At 50.7% G+C, this 24140-nt stretch overlaps 1 protein-coding gene across 1 annotated transcript; it reads left to right on the top strand.

Annotated features, from left to right (window-relative positions):
• The first annotated feature begins 22069 nt into the window (after positions 1–22069).
• LOC129785781 (olfactory receptor 14C36-like) lies at positions 22070–23004 on the top strand. Its single transcript, XM_055819967.1, has one exon. It carries the CDS (start codon positions 22174–22176, stop codon positions 23002–23004), a length of 831 nt encoding a protein of 276 aa, XP_055675942.1. The 5' UTR covers positions 22070–22173.
• The last annotated feature ends 1136 nt before the right edge of the window (positions 23005–24140 follow it).

Below are 24140 nucleotides of genomic sequence, written 5' to 3' on the forward strand. Positions count from 1 at the left end.
TTCTCCCAGATAACAAGTGACAGGACAAGAGGCAAGAGCCTCAAGTTACACCAGGAAAGGTTCAGATTGGATATGACGAAAAACATCTTCACTGCAAAGGTGCTCAAGCATTGGAACCAGGGAGCTGGTGGAATCATCAGCCCTGGAGGTGTTTCAAAAAGAGGTAGATGCAGTTCTTCATGGCATGATTTAGTGATGGAATTGGCCATCCTGAGTTTACATTTGGATTTGATGACCTTTAAGTTCGTTTCCAAGCTAAATGATTCTCTGTTTCTGTGCTTCTATGATATCGCAAGCCTACCTAGACAAGTTGCTGAGAAAGTTGGTTTAGCTGACCCTGCCTCACCTGGAGGGGTGGACTCGATGACCTCCAGAGGTCAGTCCAACCTGGGAAAACACCATAGAGCTATAAAGGCATATATAAAATGTGTCAACACAAATAGAGGGGCTCAGCTGAAGATGAGCTTGTGGGAAATGGGTTGTGGGAAAGATATTTGACAAATCTGATGAAACAAGCATGCTTTTCTGTGGTCAGGACCTGGGCCAGAATGAGGGTGATGGAGGGGTGTGGTATTGGGAGGGAAAATCGGTCTCAGGAACTCTTCATGCAGGAGGACGTGCCTGGCTGTGAGGGGTCTGTGAGGTCAGTTCTGCCTCTGGAGGTGACAGGCCAGCATCAGGAACGTGGCTGGGACAGTCCCTCTGCAAAGGGACCCCATAGGCCCCATCCAGGAGAAGGGCTGGGAGAGGGGTTGTTTTTGCCTGGGGACATGATGGGACAGCAGCAGGCACATGGCTTGGTCATGTCCCAGGGAGAAGCTGAAAGGCCAGCAGCAGTTACGTGGTTTGGGAGACCATGTGAGTATTCTTTCTCTCTGGTGAGAGAGCAGAGCATAAGAAAAGGCTTCCTGGCTGCATTCCCTGCGGGAAGGGTATTTTCTGAGATGGTAAACCTTTCCTAGGCAGTGGAAAACAGCAGGAGAGAGGAAAAAATGTCACAAAGTTTCAACTTGGGAAGCAGAGACTGGACCTCAGCAGGAAGAACTGTGACCAAGGGTCCTGCTGCCGTGCAAGAGCTCAGCCAGAGGGAGCGTGGATCAGCCCATGGCTTTGTGTTTCAAGGAACAGCCAGTGAGAGTGGAGGTACCTCAGCGAAGGTATGGCAATGTTGGGGTGAGAGCAAGGCAGGGCAGCGAGATGGTGCCTACAGCCTGCAGGGAAACAGGGGCAGGGCTCCAACCATGTAGGACAGCCTGTGGTGGAGATGGCAGAGGGCACTGGGAAGGCAGGAAGGCGCCAAGAGGACCCAGGTCTGTGTCCCCTTGGCTGAGGCAGCTGTTTCTGCCTCTGAGGGCCATGACATAACATGATGTCTTCACGGCACGGGGGCATCGTTGCCTCCTTGCAGCCCCATGGGGAAGCTGGAAGTTGCTGTGCCATTGCTGTCCTTCACTGGGCATTGGATGCCCCACCTTCCATGGTGCCCAGGAAGGGCCCTGAGCCCTGTGTGAGGGACAGCACCGACCTTCCCACAGGCTGCAGGCCATGGCTTGGCCTTTCTGTTTCATCAAGCAAGCCAAGGCTTTGCTCAGCAGCAGAGCTGCCTGCACAGCGCCTTTGCCTTCCTGCACTCACAGCCTCCAAGGATGGGCTCTAACAAGGCCATGGGGCGGCTTTCTCAGCCATGGCCCTCAGTGGAGCTTGTTAATGCTTCCAGGGACATTGGGGTTTGCTTCTGACTTGGTGTTCTTGAGAGGTTTCTTCAGTCTCTTCCAAACACCTGAAGTCCACAGCACCACAGACACCCTGGGCTCATGACGAGGCAGAACACCCTGACGAGGCCTGTCTCTTCCATCAGGGACATCTGGTCTTCAAGTTTGGCTTGTACACTTAATGAGATACGTTTCAGCCGTACAGTGAAAGAGAAAGGCAGGTAATGAGCACTTTGGGGAAATGATAGAAGGCTTTCCCAATTGCTATTGATGCAGAGTGTCTCCTGAGGAGGTGCGGACAGGTAGGAAAATCAGTCCCTGGAGCTAAACACCATGTGGACAGCCTTGCTCCTCAGCTCTCCATCCTCAATATTTTTGTCCTCAGCCCCATGGGACTTACATCACTTTACATCAGACTTCTTCAACCAACTCTGCAGCTGAATATAGCAAAATCTTGGCAGTAATTATTGCCTACTTTCCTTATAGAACAGGGTGTACACAGGAATAAAAGAGGGATTACTTATCAGAGGGGTGTGTGTGTGTGTGAGTGGGTTAGAAATTAATAAATAAAAAATACATTTCTCATCTGTATTATTTTTACTTCATACAGATCCCCATGAGGTCTATTGCCACAACTGAAGAGTTGCCCATAGGGAATATTTCAGACACTACTGAAAGACAGTCTAACTTTTCCTCTCTGAACCTTAAAGCAGAAGCTACATAGGTAAAATGGATTGGAGTGATCATAGAGGAAGAGGAGAAAGGCATCTGGAGATGAACTTCTTAACCCATAGCTATAAATCAGGAAAACAGGACGTCAGTGTATTCCAAATGTCTTGAATTCCAGAGAAGGTGTGAACATTCTGGGGCTCATGATAAATTATAGTCGGTGTCCAAATTTTTTTTTACTCATATATCTGTAGAAATTCTCACACCTTGATCTACGTATACGAAACAGCTGGTGATAAGAACAGCACAGACTCTGCCTTGAGGCGCCAGCTTCATATCTAATGCCATTCCATTTTGCACAGCTATAGGGGCTATTCCTCAAACTCCTTGCTGCAAAGCCTTCATGGCACCTGCAGTGTCCTTGGCCATATCTTCATTGCTGTGGATCTCTTTATCACTGCCTTCTCCCATTCAGGAACCACTAACCAAGGAGTAACCGAGGCCACAAGCAGACTGATGATCTGGGCTATCATTATGACATCCATGACATCTGAGAAGCTCATAGGCCACTAGGAGGCACGTGGCCATGAAGGCAAGTTTGAGGTCCCTGGAGTCTCCAGTTTCCTTCGGGGACTGGCCATCAGCAGCCCAGCTGGTTATGGCTGCAGTAAGAAAGGCACTTGGACTCTGAGACAAAGTGTCATTTCAAATGGCCTTGGTTAGAGCAAACTCTCCTCACACGGAGACAACCGTGTCAGCTGTATTCCGTCCCTTCCGAGGCCGGGAACACGGAGTTTACAGTGTTGGGAGAGTGGTGCAGCAAGTTGTGCAGATCCTGCCTGCAGAAGGGTTATCCCACACTGCTCCTGTCAGCTCTTGAAGTGTTTTCTGCCAGGGAAACCCATTCTAGTCATCACTTCTCGTGTTCTAAGAGGAGATGTTCACTTGGGAGTTGGCAACTGCAGTCTCAGGCAAAGGTAAGGGCGTGGGGTTGGCCATTCACCAGCAGCTTCCTGCAGATTTCTTCTTCCAATATGGCTTATTCTGCAACCCAGGGGCACACTCAGCTCAGCACAGCCTGAAGGCCAAGAGGTACGTGGAGCACAGCACAGGCCTGCTCAGGTTTTCTGTGACACTCATCACTAACTCCTCCATGTACAAAGGTCTTCTGCTCAGATTCTCTGAACCTCCTGATGAAGGTTAGAAGGAGAACAACATCTCCTTTAGACCACTACAGAAAATAAGTTTAACTCAAGGGCTTTGTTGATTGGAAAGTGGAAGATGATCCCTCACCAACGTGGCACAAATGCTTTGGTGGACTTGTTTTGAACAAAAAGACAAGGCAGGGGTGGTGAATAATGTGGATGGCACATTTCAGTCAAGTATGGGTGATGTTGGTAAAGTAGAAATCAAGGGCAAGTCAGCAAGACAAATTGTAGCAGGGCTGAGTAGAGAGGAAAGATCACCTCCACCAACTTTTGGGCAGTGCTCTTCCTAATGCAGCCCAGGACGTCATGGGCCTTATTAGAAAGGTTCAAAGCCAGGAGAAGAGGAGGCTTTGGGGATACCTAATAACAGCCTTCCCATACCTTCTTGGGCCATATCAGCAAGAAAATGCAGCCAGGTTCTTGCCTGTTGTGCATGATGGGAGGATGTGGGCCAATGGGCATCAGCTGAAGCAAGGGAAGACAATGTCCTTCCCCATGAAGACAGTCAAGCAGTGGAGCAGATGTCCCACAGAGCTTGTGCCATGTCCATCCTTGGAGCTTTTCAAGCCCCACTTGAAGGAAAGCCTGAGCTACTTGCTTCAACCCCAGAACTGATCGTTCTCTGAGCAGCATGTAGGCCTGGACACCTCCTGAGGTCCCTTCCAGCATGAATGATTCTGGATCTCCATCCACCATGGATCTTTCCTTCATGATTGGAGGAACCACTTCGGTTCCCGGCAGCTGTTGAAGCCAATCAGAAAGTTGGTCAGATGACCTGCGACGTTCCTTTCCCACTCCAAGCTTTGCTGCTCAGATGCAGGGCTGCTTGGCTGGTTCCTATTGATTCCTATTCTTCACCCTTTCCCAACTTTTCCCTCCTTTCCCACGCACAATTGCTTCTCCTTGACCACCCCTGTATCCTCCCATGCAAGAAGCCCACCTCTCCATTCCCTTTCCTCCCTGGCCATTGTCTGTCCTCCTTTGGTGATTCTTTGGAGGTTTTCACCATAGGTGGCCACTCAGAAGAGGGATTGATCATCCCCCTTGACTCAGCATCATCCCCCTTGACACAGCACTGTTGTGGCCACATCCGGATTATCTGTGTCTGGGCTTTGAGGTTTCTCATTCTGGAGGAATGGGGAAAAACTGGAGAGGCTGTGGAGGATACCTGCCTGGATGGAGCCTGTGGAGACAGACAGAAGGTCCTGGATTCCTTGAGACTGCCGAAGTGGAGCCTCAGGGCACCACAGTAATAGCATGCACCTGCTTGAAGGGGAATGTCAGAGATAAGGGAGTGATTCCTGATAGCGGCAGGAAGAGAAAACCTCCTCAAAGTGCTGCTTGGAAGGGTAAGATTGGATGTGAGGAAGAAGAAATGTCCCTCGGAGAGTTGCCCTCTGATGCCAGAGTTCAACCAGAGGGAGCCTGGATCGTCCCATGGCTTTGAGTTTCAAGGAACAAGCAGGGATGAGGGGAGAAACTTCAGAAAAGGCAAAGAAATGCGGGTGTGAGGGCTGGGTAGGAAAGCAAGGAAGAGTCCAGCCACCAGAGCAGAAAGAGGTGCCACATGGACAGTGTAGGGCAACTTGCAGTGGAGATGGCCCAGGGCTGCAGCAAGGCTGAATGGCCCCACAGGGGGCTGAGGCCTCTGTCCCCCTGGCACTGGCAGCTGCCCATGCCACCAAGGCCTGTGACAGGAAACTTGATTTGGAGGGTCTTATGTTCTGCCCTCCAAGAGCCTGGGGGTCAGGGCTTGGCCTTTCTGCTTCATAAAAAATTCAAATGTGTTTTGCAGCATTACAGCCACCGACACAGTACCTTTGCCTACCTGCAGTTCTGGCCTCTAATTAGCTACTCTAACGAGTCCATGGGGACACTTTGTCAGTAAAGGCCCTCAGCGGGACCCATTAATGTTTGAAGGTATTTTGAGTATTGCTTCAGTTGCTGGTTCAGTCTTTTCTCAGTAGCTCAGGTTCATGAAAGCAGACTTCAATGCCTTAATGAGGTATTTATCTTTTTGTCATTTCCCTCCAGTCTTAAAGATAAGCTAATTGGAGTTGTTTCATTCTTATATGAAGGTAAGAGAGAGGAGTTCATAGTGCACCTGAAAATAATTAATATTTATTTCATCGCTTATATTTTGATGCTTTTTTGGTTAGAGAGGAGGTTCTAGCAGCATTCTCCAAGTGATAATGAATCAGAAGATCTCCTCAGGAGGTCTGGAGTGGTAGGAAATGCAGTCCCTTGAGGTCTGACACAGAATGGACAATCTTGCTCTGAATGTCCCAAAGCCCACCCTTTTTCTCATTGTCCCTGGGGACTTTACATCCCTTCTCCTTACATCAGACTTCTCTCCTCAATTCTGCAGGTCGGTGCTGCAGCTCCTTTGCACCAGCTCCCACCTGTTTGCCTTAGAGGACTGGCTGCACACAGGTGCAGAAGAATTTTTCATATCTGCAAGCGATGTGAAGCATGATCAAGTGTCATAAATAAAAAAACTCACTCCCCACTTCCGGCACCTGAAAGGGTAACTGTCAAGGTGGATTTTCCAAGGGTAAATCACACCTCGCCAACCTGACAGCCTGCAGTTGTGCGTGAGGAGCTCCAAAGTGGATGTCATTTCCCTCGGCTTCAGCAAAACTCTTGTCATGGTCTTCATCAGTGTTCTTCTGCCCACGTGAGGCCTTGACACTCTGGGTGCGAACGGAAAGAGATGGGTAAAACACCAGCTGGGTGGTCAGGCTGAGAGAGCAGTGGGGAAGGGCTCACACCCCACCTGGAGGCCACTGGGACATACTGGGGCATTGTGGGCAGCACAGGGGGCTCTCCTGCTTACAGTTTAAGACCTGTAAAGATAATCCAGTGGAGGCAACTCTCACAGTGTCTGTAGGTGGCACCAAACTGAGAGGAGCATCCCTGTGCCCTAGGGATGCCATGGAGGGGAACCCACACAGGTGGGATGGCTGCCCTGTCAGGAGCTGCACAGATGCAGGACGGACCAAGGGCAGAGCCTGCACCTCCCTCGGATGGACTAACACCCTGCAGCTGCAGGGCCTGGGACCTGCCTGGCTGGGGAGTGTCTGTGCAGAAAAGGCCCTGGTGGTGCTGGGGGACAGAAGGCAAAACACAATCCCACCCCATGACCTGGTAGCAGAGGCAGCCAGCAGTGCCCTGGAGCGTATGAAGAGGTGCCTTGACAAGAGAGTGAGGGAAGTGATTGTGCCCCGTACTCATCACTTGTTAGACCATGAGTAGACTGCTGTGTTAATTTTTGGTGTTGACTGGGGAGGGAAGAGGAAAGAAGTTGCTGGATGGCTCCAGAGAGAACCCATGACAGCATGGAAGATGTGTATGACTGGGAGTGAGTTCAGTGAAGGGTCACTGAGATGCTCAGGGGCTGGAACACTTTCCTGCGGAGGGGAAACTGAGGGCAAGGCCCTTGTTCTGCCTGCACAAGGGAAGGCCTTGGGAGCCTCCTAGTGACCTGCCAGTCCCAACGGGGAGGTGGTCAGGAAGATGAAGCGAGTCTTGGAACTGTGGTGCCTGGCAGGAATGTGATAAGCAATCGTAAGATGTGGAAATAAGAATATTCTTGGCCAGAGGTAATGCAGTGACCAACCTCCACATCATGGGGTGCCTGAAGCTGTAAACAGAATGCAAACAAATGCTTTACTTGGGTACTGTGAACTTCTTTGCTAAAAGGGGGGGGGGGGGGGGGGGGGGCAGAGAAATCTCAGTGCTTTCTGGTTCCTGTGAAGGATTTAATACCTCTATGAAAGGAGCTGAAGGTAACAATTTTGTTCCTCCTTTTCAGTCCCTGACACCCAGAAGCCTGACTTGCTTTTCCTTCTCCTCCTCCTAACAACTGATGAAGGGATGGGAAGTAAGGAAGCAGAGAGCCCCTAGGATTTAAAGGGTTACAGTGTCATTTCCTTGGACGTCCCATCAAGTATCAAGAGGGAAAATGAGCCTGCAAGGCCAAATGAACAAGGTCTATGGACAGGCAATGCTGTGTCTAAAATATTGCCTGAAGACTTACAGCATAGATCACGCTGGGGTTGAAACTCCTGCCTGGCTTCAATGGTCTCCTGGAGCCATGGACAAAGCTTTGGGTGGAGGCCCCAGGTGAGGCTGGTCAGGGCCAGGAAGGCCTAGGGATGCTCTCAGGGCCCTGCCCCTGCCCCCATGGCACCCCACCTGCCAGTGCCCTCAGCAGGCCAGGTTCTCCTTCCCTCCTGTCCCAGGGCTGTGCTCTGCTGCTCTCCTTCCCCACGTGCCTGGGCATCAGGGACACCACAACTTCACAGTCACTACAACAAGGCTGGCACTGGTCTTCACATCACTGAGGATTTCTTACTTTTTGGAGTCCCAAGTGCAGGTGGGCATCAGACTGGGTGGGCTGTTGGTCATGGGGAACTTGCCCACAAGCCCCTGGCCTCCTGGCATCCTTGCTTACCTGTGCACTGATCACCAAGGAGACTGATTCCTCCAGAAAAGCCAGGCTCTGTGGTCCACTGGTTTCCTCAGGTCATTTCAAGACATTGTTCATGCCTCACCCTGACTGTATGACCTGTCACTCTGTCCTGGCTCTGGCTGGCATGGAGTGCATGTTCTTCACCGCAGCCCTTCTGGTGCTGTGCTTTGCATCTCTTCCTAAGGCAGCGCTGACCACACACCAGTGTTTTGGCCACAGCTGCAGAGTAATCACCAAGGCTTCTCTTTCTCACACTCTGCCTGTGCTACAAGGAGACTGGAGGGACGCAAGAAGCTTGGGCAGCTGACCCCAAATGACCACAGGGATATTGCATATCCCAGGACATTGTGCTCATCAATAACAGCTCAGGGAAAGGAGGATGAAAAGAGGACATGTGTGGTCATGGCATTAGTCTTCCCGTGTCACTGGCAGATGTGCTGAAGAGCAGCTTTTCTGGAGATGGCTAAACCTCTGCCTGCCCATGGCAAGAGTGAGCAAATTGCTCATGTTGCTCTCCTTGCACACAAAGCTTTTGCTTCTCCTATTGAACTTTGTCCTGACCTGTGAGTTTTCTTCTGATCCTCACCCCCACCATGCTGGGCATGTAAGGGGTCAATGAGCAACTAATTCTGGGCTTTTGGGTGCTGGACTGGGTCAAACCACAACTAATTCCTCCCTCAGTGCCACCCTGGCTGGTCTTCCCTTTGATCCACGCACAAGCTCCCACCTCACCCCTTGGCCCATCCACTAGAAGAGCTCCATCTGTCTGAGCTGCCCTGACATCACACAGAGCGTCCCCCTCCCCTCATCTTTCCCGTAGGTCTCCCCTACAGACCTTGTGTCTCCATCCACCGCCAAAGGCGTGGGAGCTGCCCTGCCCCTCCTCAGCGCTTACGGCACTGATGTCACAGCTCTGTGGTGGCACAGGGGGCTCCTGCTTCCTGCACGCCCAGGCAGCGGGCTCTGGGGCCCATGTGGGCTGCAGCACCTCAGGTGTGGCACCAGGGCCAAGGGCAGGCTTGTCACACGGACACTGGTACCCAGGGATGGGAGCCCTTGTGTGGGAAGGGTTTGCTGCCCAGCAGAGGATGCTGGAGTGGGTGGCAAGGGGCAGCAGAAGGATGAAGGAGGTTCCCAGCATGAGAGCAAAGGCTGCAGTGGCCAAGGCCAGAGGGCAACAGGCCTGGTCTGTGCAGCCCTGGCAGGAGAGGACTTTGCTCTCCCAGGTGACTCTGTAGCACCCTGCGGCCTGTGTCAGAGCTGAAGCTCATCTCCTAGATGGGCAAGATTCTGATGCTGCTGCTGAGCAAGTCCCTGGGGGAGGCCAGCCTGTGATCCAGCCCTCCTGTGGCTATCCTGCTGGTGGCAGGGCAGCTAGAGAGCAGCTCTGCAGAGAAGGACCTTTGGGTGCCAGAGGACAAGCAGCTGAGCAGGAGCCATCGATGCACCCTCATGGGAAAGGCCAACAGCCCCCTGGGCTGCATTAGGAAAAGCATCACTGGCCGATGCGGGGAGGTGATTCTTCCCCTCCTCTCAGCACTGCTGAGGCCACATCTGGAGTGCCGTGTCCAGGGCTGGGCTTCACAGAGCAAGGGAGTTGTTGACCTACTAAATAAGTTCTGCAAATGGCCACCAAGCTTCTTGAAGGGACTGGAGCATCTGTCAAAGGAAGAAAGCATGAGAGACATTGACAGTTTCATTTGCCGAAGAAAAGCCTTGCGAGGGTCACATTAGTGTAGATAAAACTCCATCTGAACTCAAGGAAATTATTTTGGACTCTGAGTGTGATCAATCACTGGAAATGATTGCCAGGAGCAGCTGTGGAATGTCCATCCCCGGAGATATTCCAAACCCACCTACACAAGGTCTTGAACAAACTGTTCAAGCTGAGCTTGCCTCATCTGAGGATTGCACTGGATGATCTCCAGAGGTCCCTTCAAAATTCAATTTTCTGTCATTCTGGTAACATCAAAGAGTAAAGTAAGACAGAAAGAAATGTAACACATATACCTTTGACCACAAAGATGGTGGTGTCTGTAAGAGTCGGTCTACAGAGAACAATATTGTCTCAACATTGTCAACAGAGACCGGGAGATGGAATGTGGTCCTCATGGACACCAAGACACAAAGACCCTGAAAAAGAGAACTGCACGGTACGAGGAGTACTATGCCGCTCCCTGCAACCTGGGACTGGAAGGAACAACTACACCCTGGGAAGGAGAACTGCACAGTACGAGGAGTACTATGCTGCTCCCTGCCACCTGGGATTGAATAAGGCCACATAACAGCTGTCCAGAAGATGGATCACAACCGTGGTCATAACAACGAACCAGAAAACAACACAAGAATACGCCTCCTGGTCTGAAGCTACCCGCCACTGGAGCAAGATAACCTGGCTCAAGAGGGTGGAGACTGGTGGAAGTCCATGGACCAGAGGAGGAGCAAGGTGTGTTGCTTGGCATAAAAAGATGCCTTCTTAGCAACTGAACTTCGGAGATCTTCCCCACCAAGGATCATGACGATCGGAAGGACCGGCGGGACGCTGCCTGGACCTGGGACCATAGGGACGCCTTGGACCTGTGGTGGTAGCTATTCTCCTCTTTCCTTTTCTTTTTACTTTACCTTTTATTCACTTTCTGTCTTTCTACCTATCACACGCCGCTTTATGGGCAAACAATAAAATTGTGCTGTTTGATTGAAGCATAACCCCTTGGCGTGGTCGCCTTGATTTTTTGTGCTTTGAGGTCATAGTTAACGAACCATCACGAGTCCACTGAGTGGACCGTGACAGGGTCCATAGAGAGAAACCAAGCTGGAGCAGAGGAAATGTGTGAGGAGCGAGGAGCAACAGAGATGTTCTGTGCCATCACCCGCTCTTCACTATCGCCCCTGCACCTTTCAGGGTGTTGGTGTGTAGGTGAATTGGGAACAATGGAGTAATTTGGCCCTTGGAGAAATTGTGAGGGGAATGGTCTTTATGTTTTAGTCCTGGTTTCTAGCAATTCATGTATTTTCGAATTGGCAATAAATAAAATTGAATTTTGACATCATGACACATCTTTGGCCATGACCCATGAGCATTTCTGGTATAATTTCTGCTTTTGTCCTGTTGAGTCAGGGGAGCGGATGAGCAGCTAAGGGCTGGCTGGGTGCTGGCCAAGGTTAACGCACCACAGGACCACATCAGGACTGCTGAGCCCACAATGGGGCTCCCCAGCACAAGAGAGACCCTGCCAGATGGGAGCAATTCCTGCACAGTCCAGAATGATGGCTGGAACCTGGAGGACATTATAGACAATGAAAGGCTGAGAGAGATTTGGGAGTCTTTGAGAAGCTGTTTAGAGTTCGACTGATGTGCTAGACCCAGGCCAGCTGGTGGGATCTCATTCAATGCCTGCCTCAATATTTGTCAAAATGAAGCCATGAGCACCTGATCTGGCTGAAGGTGTCTGACCACCACCTTGGGTGAGTGACCAACTGTGGCAAGAGCTGTGTGACTTGTGTGTAACAAGGGACAGTAGAAAATTGATTCGCTTTTTATTGAAAATGGTGATGAAGTTGGTATCACTGAAGCAGAGAGGAGGACAGAGGTGACCATGCAGCAAACGACCCTCATAGAGGCTGGGTTCTATAACCAGACATGGAAATGAGCATTGTTTGGGACTTCTTGGAGGAAAATTTCCCTGGGACGGCTTCCTTAGGTTCCAAAGAACATGACACAGAGGAGGAACCTCAGTCTTGCTCCCCCGGTGCCTTGCTTCCTTCGTCATTGACACCCAGATCTGCACCAGGACCACCCTGCTGTGTGCCCCCACCCTGCACACCCACACCGCTGAGCTCTCACCTCATGCCACGGCATGAGGACACAGAGGCCAGTGTCTCCCTCTGTCTGCTGCTCTTCTCTCACACACACCCTGATGGCCCACTGCTGGCAGCCCCTCTGGGCCAGTCCCTGTCCCCAGCACCAGGCTGCTGGCCTGGGGGCTCCCCAGGCACCTCCTGCTGCACCAGGGACACAGCAGCCTGCCCCAGCTGGGGCGTGCAGAGAGACACCTGCTCTTGCCCAGGGATATGGTCTCAGGCATGGCCCTGAGCAGGCGGTGCTGCTGTGCAGGGCAGTGGTGCCTGAAAGCCCAGGGAGATGGTCCCAGGCACATCCCTCTTGGTCACCCACCATTCCCATGGGCACTGGGCACCCACACGGGAAGGCTCAACACAGGCCCATTCCTTAACGCATTGACCCATGCCCTCCTCCCCTGAGCCATGGGGAACCCAAGCCCAGCAGCACGCTCCTGGGGGCAATTCCTTCAGCCTATTCCTGAGCTCAGCTTTGGAAGGAGAGCCCAACCTCCAGACATGGGGACTGAGAAAAACCCCTTTTATTTTTCTAAGACTGCAAAGGCAAAACCAACCATTCACGTACATGCAGTGGATCTTCCCAAGCCTGGTTCCACAGGGCCAACATAGCATAAGGCGAAGATTGGTCCAATAAAAGAAAACCACTTAATGGAAGCGTGATATCTATACACAACATGTCGTGTAGAGATCAAGTGTTTGACTTCTTTCACAAGTGCCAAGGCTGCAGGTGTTAAAGGCCTTGGGGCTAAAAGATCTGTGTTTTTCTTTTTAAAAGTTGCAACAGATGTGGCATTTGTATCTAAATCCCCATGTAGATGAAATTCCTTCACTGCCATCTGAAATCGTACAGCTTGAGGCACTTTTCATGTAAAACTGAGAAAGTTCACCTCCGAAGGCAAAGATCCTTCTTAAGAGAACACATCATCTGTGAGTACAAGACATCTTCCCTCTCGTTGAAACAGAACAGCATAGCTAAAAGCAGTTTTTAAGTTCCATGTGGAGAGATTCAAAGTTTGAAAACTACAGGACATTCACTTTTTAGCACAAAACAATCCATTTCTTTCCACTTCTCTGCCTGCCTTACCCTAGTGTTTCTTATTTTTCATGCTGCAGCACAGAAAGCCAGTCCCCACAGCTGCACAAAGGCTCCACTGCCAGTGTGCAAAGCATTGAGGAGTCTGGGCTCCATCTTGGCAGTACAGGAGTGATGCACCTCAAATGCACTGCACAGCCTGCTCCTGGGGGTATCATAGAGTGATAGTTAACCACTGCTTTTCCTCCCAGTAAAAATAAAAAAAAAGTAAAAAAGAAACCCTCCTTGCTTCCACGGCCCTTCTTTCCAGGCTAGAGGTTTATGAAAGTGACAACCGATTTCACCCAACATTCAAGACACCTTTTGAACAATTTTCAGAGCTGTCCCAAAAAACCCAGATCTTACACAACAATCAGTCTAAAGAAAGACCAGAGGTCTCTGCACTACTAGGACACAGGCAGGAACACTTGGATTTACTAGACACCTTTCTAAAAGCAAAAGGCGTTACACAACCATACCAGATCCTTGCCCCAAAGACTTTTCAAACCACCTGTTTGTTGACGCAGTCCCTGCACTTCAACCCTTACACCCATGACAATATCCTCTCAGGGGAAGACTTGCCTGCTCTGATCAGAGAATCAGTCAGCAGAGTTCACATCAAACCAAACTAAAAACTGGGCCCAACCTCTACGTTCACGCTTGGGATACATGGCTCCAACCACAGGGCTCACACTGCAGTCCCACCTGAGGTACGTATCTGAAGTTGCATCTCCCACAGGTCAAATATTCCCCCTCAGAGCTCCCTTGAGACTGAGGGCTCATGGTCAGTGAGAGAAGAGAGTTCCTTACATCCTGTGCAGTCAGGGCACGTTCCCCAGCTAAAAGCAGCATGCTCAGGACTCCCATTTGTGTACAATCTGTTAAAAGAGAAAAACCAAAGGTGAAGTTTCTTCATTACCTTCTTGAAAGAACCTACCATTTGCAGCATGCAACCCCCAGAAGATGACTTCTCACAGGCGCTCCAAGCAACCTGCCATGAAAGGCAGTTCAGCAAAATCACCAGCAACCAGTCTGTACCCTCTGGGACAGACTTTCAAAGCTCTTTGGAGGATTGCATTGGATTTGCTGCTTTGGACACCCCCATTGTGTGGATTTACTATTTAACTGGCAAAGGTCTTATGTACCACACATGTGAACATCATCAAAAACACCTACTGTAATGATCTCATTCATAAATAGACACAACGATTCTCTAATATCACACATGAAGAACTCAATGGATGCTCCTACCAAGGCAGTGGTTCCCTTCTGTAGCCACTGAACAAGCAAAAAGATGGATCAAAACAACATCATCAAGCTCTGAAGCTTGATGTCTTCCTTTAGCTGTAATTTAGAGCTTCATTGAGTGCTGAAGAGTGTCAGCCTGACAGCTCTGAAGCATGAAGCGCTTGATCCTCTGTGCCAGAACCACACCGGCACTGGCCACACAAGCTGCCTGCGTACTCGCTGCCCTTGCACCGCAACAGAGAAGCGAGGAAAGTACAATGGAGACAGAAATGTTCTTTCTCCACATATGCCGGCAGGTTCTTACCTTCAGCATTCCTGCACCTCAGGAGCCTGGGAAATGACAAAAAGAAGTGAAAATTCCTGAAAATTCTTTGCCTGACACACCACAGTGTAGCACTTCCGTATGCCCACACCACACTTCTGGCTCCCAGCTGCTCTCCTGTGCTTCCCTTTAGCTACCTGGGAGGCACCTTTTCCATCTCCTCAGATCTGGCCAGCTGAAGAACACCCAACTTATGGCTCTCACATTCTGACCCTTCTTCTTAACATCTTCTTGGTGGTGTCAGCATTCTGCCCTCCAAATAAAGGAGCTTATCATAACAGGACAAGGGTAGTACTGGTCCGTTTTTTTGTTTCTTTTTTCTTTTTTTTCCCACACGTAAGGAAGCCAAATACTTAAAACTCTTTATTTAAAATGAAAAATAAGAGGAAGGGGAAAAAAACCCCAAATTATAGCTAAGTGGAAGTTTCATTTGGTGCTTAAACCACTTGAATACTTATGCTGCAGCCGAGAGCTGGCCCTTAGTGGCTGATCAGGATAAAGCCCCAAATCCTTCCACTGAGGTTTCAAGTTACAAAATAACTTCATCGAAGCGAAGGAAAAATGGACAAATACAAACATCGCCATGTGTTTACAGGGCCTTCTCAGCACAATGTTTCTCTTACAGCACCAAGAATTTCCCAGTATGAAGAATTACAAATTTGAAGTCCTATTTATAGGCAATGTACCCTTAAACCAACAGTAGTGACAGAAGAGCCAAGAATTTGACTTGCAGAATGGGAGATGATTCATTACTTTCATTACAAAGGATGGTGAGGATGCTTGAGGAAAGGAGTAAATATATGAGCTGTTTCAAAATATGCATTTGGGATACTCCATGCACATGGGGCTATCTGGAAGGACAGAGGTCTTTGTCAGCCCAAGGATCACCTATGAAGTACAAGGAAGAAATTCTTCAACTTTTACGGGATACCAGAAAAAACTAAGGAAGCAGTGATAAAGCATTTCAAAGCACATTGATGTGGACAAACTGCAGTGACGGTGGGTGATGGCTTGGCTGAGAAACCTGCTAAGGAGGTGGCTGAACAAAGCATCCTTGCATTAGTGCCAGTAGAACAGGCACAGCTCCCAATTCTGAAGCCCAGTTATAGGGATGGAGATCAACAATGGGCATCGCCCTTAAAAACAACTATAAATAGAGAGGGCTGGTTAATAAACCCACACAAAACAAGTAATTATTCCATCACAAATAATGACTGAGATTGCAGAAAACAGACATGAAGTAACCCACTGGAGTAGTGAGGCCATCAACTCTAGCCTTCACATTTCCATTGCAAGTGTAGGAATGACCAGTATAGACAAGTCTGTAATAGCAAAGTGTCCCATTTGTTGAAAAAAATGACCCCATGAACAGGAAAAGCCCACCCCCAGGGACCATGAAGCAGGGAAACTCACCTGGAGATTACTGGCAAATTGATTTTTCTGAACTACCAAGACAGAATTGGTATGGGTACCTCTTAGTATTGATCGGTACCTTCTTTGGGTGGCCAAAGCTTTCCCCTGTCACACCAACAAAGCTAGAGAAGGAACTAAGGCATTACTCAGAGAAATAACACCAAGTTCTGGGGTACTGATAGGGATTTCCTCTGATCGAGGTCCACAGTTTGTAGCAGGCACTGTTCAGAGTTCAGTAAAATCCTTACTATCAAATGGGATTTACATATTCTGTGGAGACCACAATCAATTGGAAACATAGAAAGAATGAATGAAACCTTGAAGTGACAAATCACTAAACTATGTCAGGAAACTCCTTTCAAATGGCCACAGGCTCTTCCATCAGCTCTTTGGAGAATTAGGCTACAACCACCAACTGAAAGTAGGATTAGACCTCATGAGCTGTTACATCAAAAACTGTATCAAATGCCATAATCCCACAAGAAGGATGAAATAAATAGACTTCAATAATCTCATTTCTAGTTTCAATAGATAATGAGAATGGTCAGATTTTGATACTAAATGGGATAGACACTGCAACATCTGGGAACTTTCAGCCAGGGAAATCACCAGCATGTCATCCTACAGCATTTCAGCTGAAAATTCAACAGGAGGGATACATAGCTCTTGTCTAGCAGGAGTACCAACCCCCTCAGAATTACTCAAGAATCTACTATGCTACGGAGCTTTGGCTTTGCTTTAACCTATGCAAAAATATATGATCTGGGGCAAACAAGACAGATCAAGGGACGAGGAAAGTTGAGGGTAAACGTGTGAGGGACACTCCCTGCAGAACCATGTGTTGTGTTTGAAGGGTGTTTTCCAAAGTATAATGGTTTGACATGCTTAAAAGCCCCCTCTGAACTAGAGTGATATACAATCCCAAAGTTGTGCTTGGGCTCATACTCGACATGCTCCAGGATGGTTCCCGTGATGTGGAAGGACAGCCTATTCCTATCTCCCAGGGGGCCCTGCACCACTGGGGGAACAGCTCCGTTGTTGAGGAAGGAGGATGTAGTACCCCAGGAAAGAGTGAGGAGAGTTAGCAGGGAGGTACAACCATTACCAGAAGACTGCCATTCACAAGTAACTCTACACAGCATTCCTGAAGTGTCAGCTGCAGCAATACTCACACCTGGAGTGGGGGTGGCAATGAATGATCACAGGCTGAACAGAACCACCTGCGTATGGCGTAAGAACAAAACAGGCTCTTATGGCCATTGGGACTGAGGTGACACAGATAAGGGGAGCAACCCTGGAAAACAGAGCAGTTGTTGATTATCCCTTATTGAGACATAAATGATGGGTGTGAAGAGTTCAAAGGGATGTCTTGTTTCAACCTTACAGATAATTCCCAATTAGTGGCAGGAAAAAGTCAACAATTGAAAGATTTTCAGGGATTAAGGAAAAAGGATTAGACTTTTCATAGTTACTCTCTTTGCTTCCCAATCTGCATTGGCTGAAGCAAGTGTTCCTGTTTGTGTTATTACTAGAAGTATTGATCATTGTCACTTGCTGTGTGGCTCAACATGCTCCCTTTGGTAGATCCCAGATTTAGCAGGGACTGGTGTGAGACTGACCATGTTTCTGACATCACACGCCTCAAAGGGGAGAAGTGTTACCATGTACTAATGTTTGTTTCAGTTTACAACTGCATTGGTACCAGGTATTTCTCTTTGTTTCAGTGTAATCAGCACTGAGCCATTGCTAACCCACCCTCACTGTGTAAGTTCATGCCAAGAGGAAAAGACGTCCAGAACTTGTGGTCCCTGAGGAGACCGTTGTGTGGGTAACTAATGACACAAACATGGACAGTCCATACAGGCGAAGCAAAGTGAGCTTCAATTCAATTCAGCCAGCTGTAACCAGAGGTTACGGCTGTGTGTGAGTCTCCAGTGTTTTATTGTCCAAACCACTTTTGGTGCTGCTGTTTTGATTGTGGTGTCTTATATAGATGCTATAAAAAAATCACCCACTCATGCTCTCCAGGTTCAACAGGGCAGATGGCAGGGCAGACCCCAGCAGGACCCTGCTAGCTGGATGCCTCCAGGCAGAGAACGAGGCACTGCTCATGTATTTCAGAGACTGATGATCCACCTTGCTTTCTACCCCTCTGCTTCTCTACCCATGCAGGCCACAATATCCTAATGTGGGCACAAGAATATTGTGGATGATGGTTTGGAAGTTTTGCTGCCTTCCACTGAAAGACCACCATGGCTCTGTCTAAGTCAAGCAATCCTGTCCTTCCCCCGCAGAAAGCAGAGAGGATGTCCAGGCACAATCTCCCCTGGGTCAACCCACTCACCACATTAATACACCCAGAAATATAACACTAGTGGTCAGTCTCTGGGAATTTTACTTCCCCTGCTCAACCCTTGGTCATGTTTTAAAAGTGCGTGCCATGGGTGGGTGCTGCCAGCCCTGTGAGAGCTCTCCCAGTCTCCATGGCCTTTCCCAGAGGATGGCGAGTAGCCTCCCTGTGACAGCAGCCTGCTCGCTCAGCTCCCTGGGATACCGCCCCTCTGCTCCCACGGACTGCTCAAGGTTGCCGGAGGTCAAGGCACTTGATCCCCTCCCAGTGCTGGTTGTTCTCCTCCAGAGTCCTGCCTGCAGCCACAGAGGCCTGGGAGAACGGGCCAGGGAAGGCAGAGGAGAAGAGGACAGAGACAACCTCAGCTGTACCCACACCTGCCCTTGCTCAATTCAGCAGCAGCCACACAGTATCTCTGTGTCTTCTGTGACTGCTCCTGAAGGAGGGAACACTCTTTCGGGTGCCCTGGAATTGCCTCACAAGCATAAACTCCATTGTCAATGTTGGACCTGTTGGAGGCTGCTGTCCTTGCCGAGCAGCTGTGCTGAGCTCTGCCACCTGCCTTGGCACTGGGTTCCCTCAGTGTCACAGCTCTGTCTGCAACAGGACGGGCTCCAGCTGCCTCTGCGTGGGCCCCTGGCTGAGGGCACTGCTGCACATGTGGGCTGAAGCCCCCCAGCTGTGGCACCAGCCCAGCTCTGCCATGAGGAAACCTGGAACCAAGTGTCCCCGAGCCCGTGGGTGCAAAGGCTTTGCTTCAGAGCAGAGACATGGCCTGGGCAAAGGAGAGCTGAGTCTTTAGCCCTCGGACTGTGCAATGAACTGCTGAAATGGGCTCTGCAGGGCTTACTGAAGCACTGAAGACATCCTCCCTGCCCCTGCCTGTAGAACCACCAGACACACATGTACACACGGGCTCCTTTAGGAGTACTTGGATCCTTTGCTGCAGTCTTCCTGCTGTCCTGTCTAGTAACGGGTTAACAAAAGTTGATACTCAGGCACAAAACTTTTTCTCCTAAGAGAATTGCCACTGCTGGAAATAAGTGTGTGTCCCCAGGTGAGGCAAGGCCCATGAGGGATTGCCTCATCCTGCTGCCCAGCAGGTTCCCCTGCAGCCCCAGGGACACCTGGAGGGAGCCCAGAGGGGCAGAGGAGGGAGGCAGGGAGAGCTCAAAAGCAGACCTTGGTGGGGGGCTGCTGAGAGCTCCCTTGCGGTGAATGAAGAGACGGGACGCAGCTTGATGCAAGCAAATGTCAATTTATTGTACAGAAGCACGCGTTTTTATACACTTTCAGAAGCTGCGCGTTTTAAACAGATTGGTTCTTGAAGCTAAGCCTTGCATACTAGGCAATCCCTGATTGGTGGTTAACTGCCATCAATTAACAGCAAGGTGTTACCTTTCCTTGGCGCCATCCTTGGCGCCATCCGTCTCCCACTCCCCTGTGCTCTGCAAACATGCCTCATCATGTTAATAGTTGTCTAGCAAGCTCGAGCACATTCCCCTCAGCTAACTGATTGCCATGCATGGTCCTAGTTTCCAGCCCGCTCCTGCACTCCCTGCTGGAGAAATCTGCGGAGCCCTTGAGCCGGTAAGTGTGTGGCTGCAGGGCAATGCCTCTGCAGTTCCTAGCCCGGTCTGCAGCAGCTGGGGCACCCCCAGCCTGTGGGACCGTGTGGGAGCCTTGTGCTGTGGAGGAGGCCAGTGTGCTGCAGAGCAGGGCTTCCCTGCTGCAGCGTGGGAGGGCCAGGGCATGTGGGCTGCCTTGTGCCAGGGCCGGCTGCAGGGCTGTGAAGGTGGCTGTGCAGGCAGGGGTGCCCAGGGCTGTCCTTGCCAGCAGGGTCCCTGCAGCCCAGGGGGCTGTGTGCTGGGGCAGGGGCTCTGCCGCCTGCCGGGGGCAGCTCTCAGCCTGCTGGGGGGCTCCCGTGGGGCTGTGGGGAGAAGTTGGGGGTGCAAGGAATGTCCCCTATCAGGACAAGGTCTCAGTGCTATTCAGTGGGTGCTGCATGTGTCAGAGCTGTTCACAGCTCCAGGTCATTTCCAAGGGGACATTTAATGAGCACGTTCATGGCCGGGGTTTCCTGCTTGGCTCTGTGCTTGCCTGAATCTCTGCTGGCACTTTTCTGTGGCTCCGCTTGGTGGCAATGGAAACTGAGCTGTGCAGGTCAGAGCAGGGGCTGAGATACTGAAAGCATCACAGGGAGGTTGATGAGGGAGCTGAGCAAGTGCCTTCCCTCCCCAGCACACTGCAGGTGAAACCAGCATCAGCTCTCCTTTTCCCTCAGGCTTTGGGGGAGCTGCTCTTCCAGCTGTGCAGACAGAGAGCGGCTGCAGGGCAGAGCTGGGCACACAGGGGCTGAGCTGGGCTCTGTGAGCGCTGGCAGGGAAGAGCCCTGGGGCCAGAGAAAGAGCTGCTGGCAGGGACAGCTGCAGGCAGCAGAGCCCTGGGCAGGGAGGGCGGGAGATGCTGAGGGGAACCCTGATGCAGGGGAGATAGGGGCACCTCCTGGCCACGGTCTGCCATGCAGGTGCCTTCCCTGAGCAACACACCTCTGCTCTCCTCTCCCACCCAGCACAGCCTTTAGACCGTTGGTTTCATGTTTTTCAACACCTCCTGGTCCAGCAGAGCATCAGAAGGGATGAAGTGCATCTCTCCTGATGCCACTGTGCCATTTCTCGCTGAGCAGAGCCTGAGGGTGACTGTCCTGCACTGCTGCTGTGTGGGAGGTGGTGTGCCGGGCTGGGGAAGGGGAAGGAGTTCCCGAGTGTCCCTTTGTCTCTCTCCTGGCCTTGCTCAGATGCTATTGGGATTGCAGACAGGCTCTCTGGCAATAGGGGTTTCAGCTGCAGGCTGAGGCTTAGACCTTGTGGGTCCTCCTGTGCAGACATGTCCTCTAGCATGGAGGTGTCCCAGCTTTCCCCTAACCGATGATGCTGTGGGCAATGCAGTCTGTGAGGCAGGGGAAGGAGCTGACACTCCTTTTGGAGCTTTCCATGGTCAGGACCCTTGACCATCTACTTCGGGTGTCCACCCAAGCTGTGTGTGCCTGCCAGGGCACACAGTGAGCCCTGGGTGTCCTTGGATAGCAGTGTGGTGCTGAGCCTTCAGTAACGGATGAGGCATTTTTTTCTCTGCAGTGGATCCCTCTGCTCTCAGCAGTGCCTGGCTGCTTGTCAGAGTAACATGGCAGTGTGATCACTCTCCATCTGAGAAGGGAGCAATTGCTGGGCAGCTGGGAAGGAGAGGGATGGAGAGAGCAGAGTGCCTGCCTCTGCCCTAAGGCACAGACAGTCCCCTTGCCTCTCAGCACTCACCCTGCTCTCCCTGAGCGCAGCACAAAGCCCTCCTGACCTGACTCTGGCCATGGCCGTTGCTCAGCACGGGCAGAGCAGATGCTGACAGGCCCTTCTGCGCTGGGAGCAGTTTGGGCTGAGCCAGTGCAAGGCCAGGACTGGCCCCTGCCCCCACGGTTCCCATGAAGCCCCTGCTGCAGAGCAGGGCTCACTGCTGGGCAGCCAGCGGGCACAGCCCCTGCTCCTCACAGCACACTCGGCCAGCACTCAGCACAGCTCCAGCCACGGCTCTGAAGGGAGCTCTCCTAGGAATGGCAGAGGGGGGGACATGGGGCAGCAGGGGCGCATCTAGGAGAAACGCCTTTCACCTGACTTTAGAGAAGTCTTGCCTGACTTGTCACTACGTTTCCTCCTTGAGCAGGTCCCCATGCCCAGAGGCAGCAGGTGTCCAACAGCAGCTCCATCACCCAGTTCCTCCTCCTGGCATTGGCAGACACGCGAGAGCTGCAGCTCTTGCACTTCTGGCTCACCTGGGCATCTACCTGGCTGCCCTCATGGCCAACGGCCTCATCATCACTGCCATAGTGTGCGACCACCACCTGCACACCCCCATGTACTTCTTCCTCCTCAACCTCTCCCTCCTCGACCTGGGCTCCATCTCCACCACTCTCCCCAAAGCCATGGCCAACTCCCTCTGGGACACCAGGGACATCTCCTACTCAAGATGTGCTGCACAGCTCTTCTTGATTGTCTTTTTCCTTTCAGCAGAGTATTTTCTCCTCACTGTCATGGCCTATGACCGCTTTGTGGCCATCTGCCAGCCCCTGCACTACGGGACCCTGCTGGGCAGCAGAGCTTGTGTCCACATGGCAGCAGCTGCCTGGGCCAGTGGGTTTCTCTATGCTGCGCTGCACACGGCCAATACACTGTCACTGCCGCTCTGCCAAGGCAATGCCCTGGGACAGGTCTTCTGTGAAATCCCACAGATCCTCAGGCTCTCCTGCTCACACACCTACCTCAGGGAAGTGGGGCTAATTGTGGCTGGTGCCGCTTTATTCTTTGGCTGTTTTGTTTTCATTGTTCTGTCCTATGTGCAGATCTTCAGGGCTGTGCTGAGGATCCCCTCTGAGCAGGGACGGCACAAAGCCTTTTCCACGTGCCTCCCTCACCTGGCCATGGTCTCCCTCTTTCCCAGCACTGCCATGTTTTCCTACCTGAAGCCCTCCTCTATCTCCTCCCCATCCCAGGACCTGGTGGTGGCAGTTCTGTACTCGGTGGTGCCTCCAGCACCGAACCCCCTCATCTACAGTATGAGGAACCAGGAGCTCAAGGGTGCAATGTGCAAACTGATAGCTGGATGTTTTTCTGAAGCATTAAAATTATGAATAGCGTTTATAATGTATTTCATGGCAGACCCAGACTGTCTTCTGAATTTTTTTGTAGTTACTTATGGTATTTCATTTCTAATAAAGTTGTCATCCCCATTCTAATTCCTTCTGTGGTTTTCTTTTCTAAAGGTGCCCTTCTATTTCTTTGTCTAATAAAGTCAAAGTGCCATCGAGTAACTTTATTTTTCCTGGGATTCTTTCTTCCAAGGCCTTTCTGGAGCTGCAGGGACAGTTCTTGTGTGCCGAGACGGAGGGGAAAAGGTGCAGAGATGGACGGGTTTTGGTTGTGCTGCCACTAAAAGGTCATCCATATAACGATACAATAACACAGTAAGCATAGCATTTCGGACAGGACTGAGTATTTTTGCAACATACCATTGACACATTGTAGGGCTATTTTTCATACCTTGTGGCAGTACAACCCACTGATATCTCTGTAACGAAGCTTGCATGTTGATGCTTGGAAATGAAAAGGCAAATTTCGGGGCATCATCTGGATGTAATGGGATACTGAAAAAACAATCTTTAAGATCTATGACAGTCAGATGCCAGTGTCGAGGGATCATAGTCGGGGACGGGAGCCCGGGTTGGAGGGCTCCCATATCTTCCATAGCATCATTAATTTTTCTGAGATCATGGAGCAAGCGCCACTTGCCAATTTGTTTTTTTAATAACAAAAACTGGTGAATTCCATGGGCTAGTAGAAGGTACAATGTGTCCTTTGGACAGTTGTTCAGAGACTCAGTTTTGAGGTGCGCAAAGTTTTTCCAAAGGAAGGGGCCATTGATCCACCCAAATAGGAACATCAGTTTTCCAGGTTATTTTTAGGGTGTCGCGCACTTCAATGGCCCCATCTAAAAATGTGTACAGATAGACATTCCCCGTTGTGACAATACATCACGTCCCCACAAAACCATAGGGGACAGGCAGCACAAAAGGTTTAACAGAAGCCACATGTCCCTCTGGTCCTTGAATTTGAATTAGTTCCAAACTCTGATGACTGTTACCGGTCCCCCCAGTCCCAGCCAGTGTCTGAGAGACATTAGCCAGTGGCCATTGCGGAGGCCATTTGGCTTGAGAAATTACTGTGACATCAGCTCCAGTGTCAATGATCCCATTTAGTGCTATTTGTT

This window comes from Falco peregrinus, chromosome 16 (assembly GCF_023634155.1).
Source record: "Falco peregrinus isolate bFalPer1 chromosome 16, bFalPer1.pri, whole genome shotgun sequence".
NCBI lineage: Eukaryota > Metazoa > Chordata > Aves > Falconiformes > Falconidae > Falco > Falco peregrinus.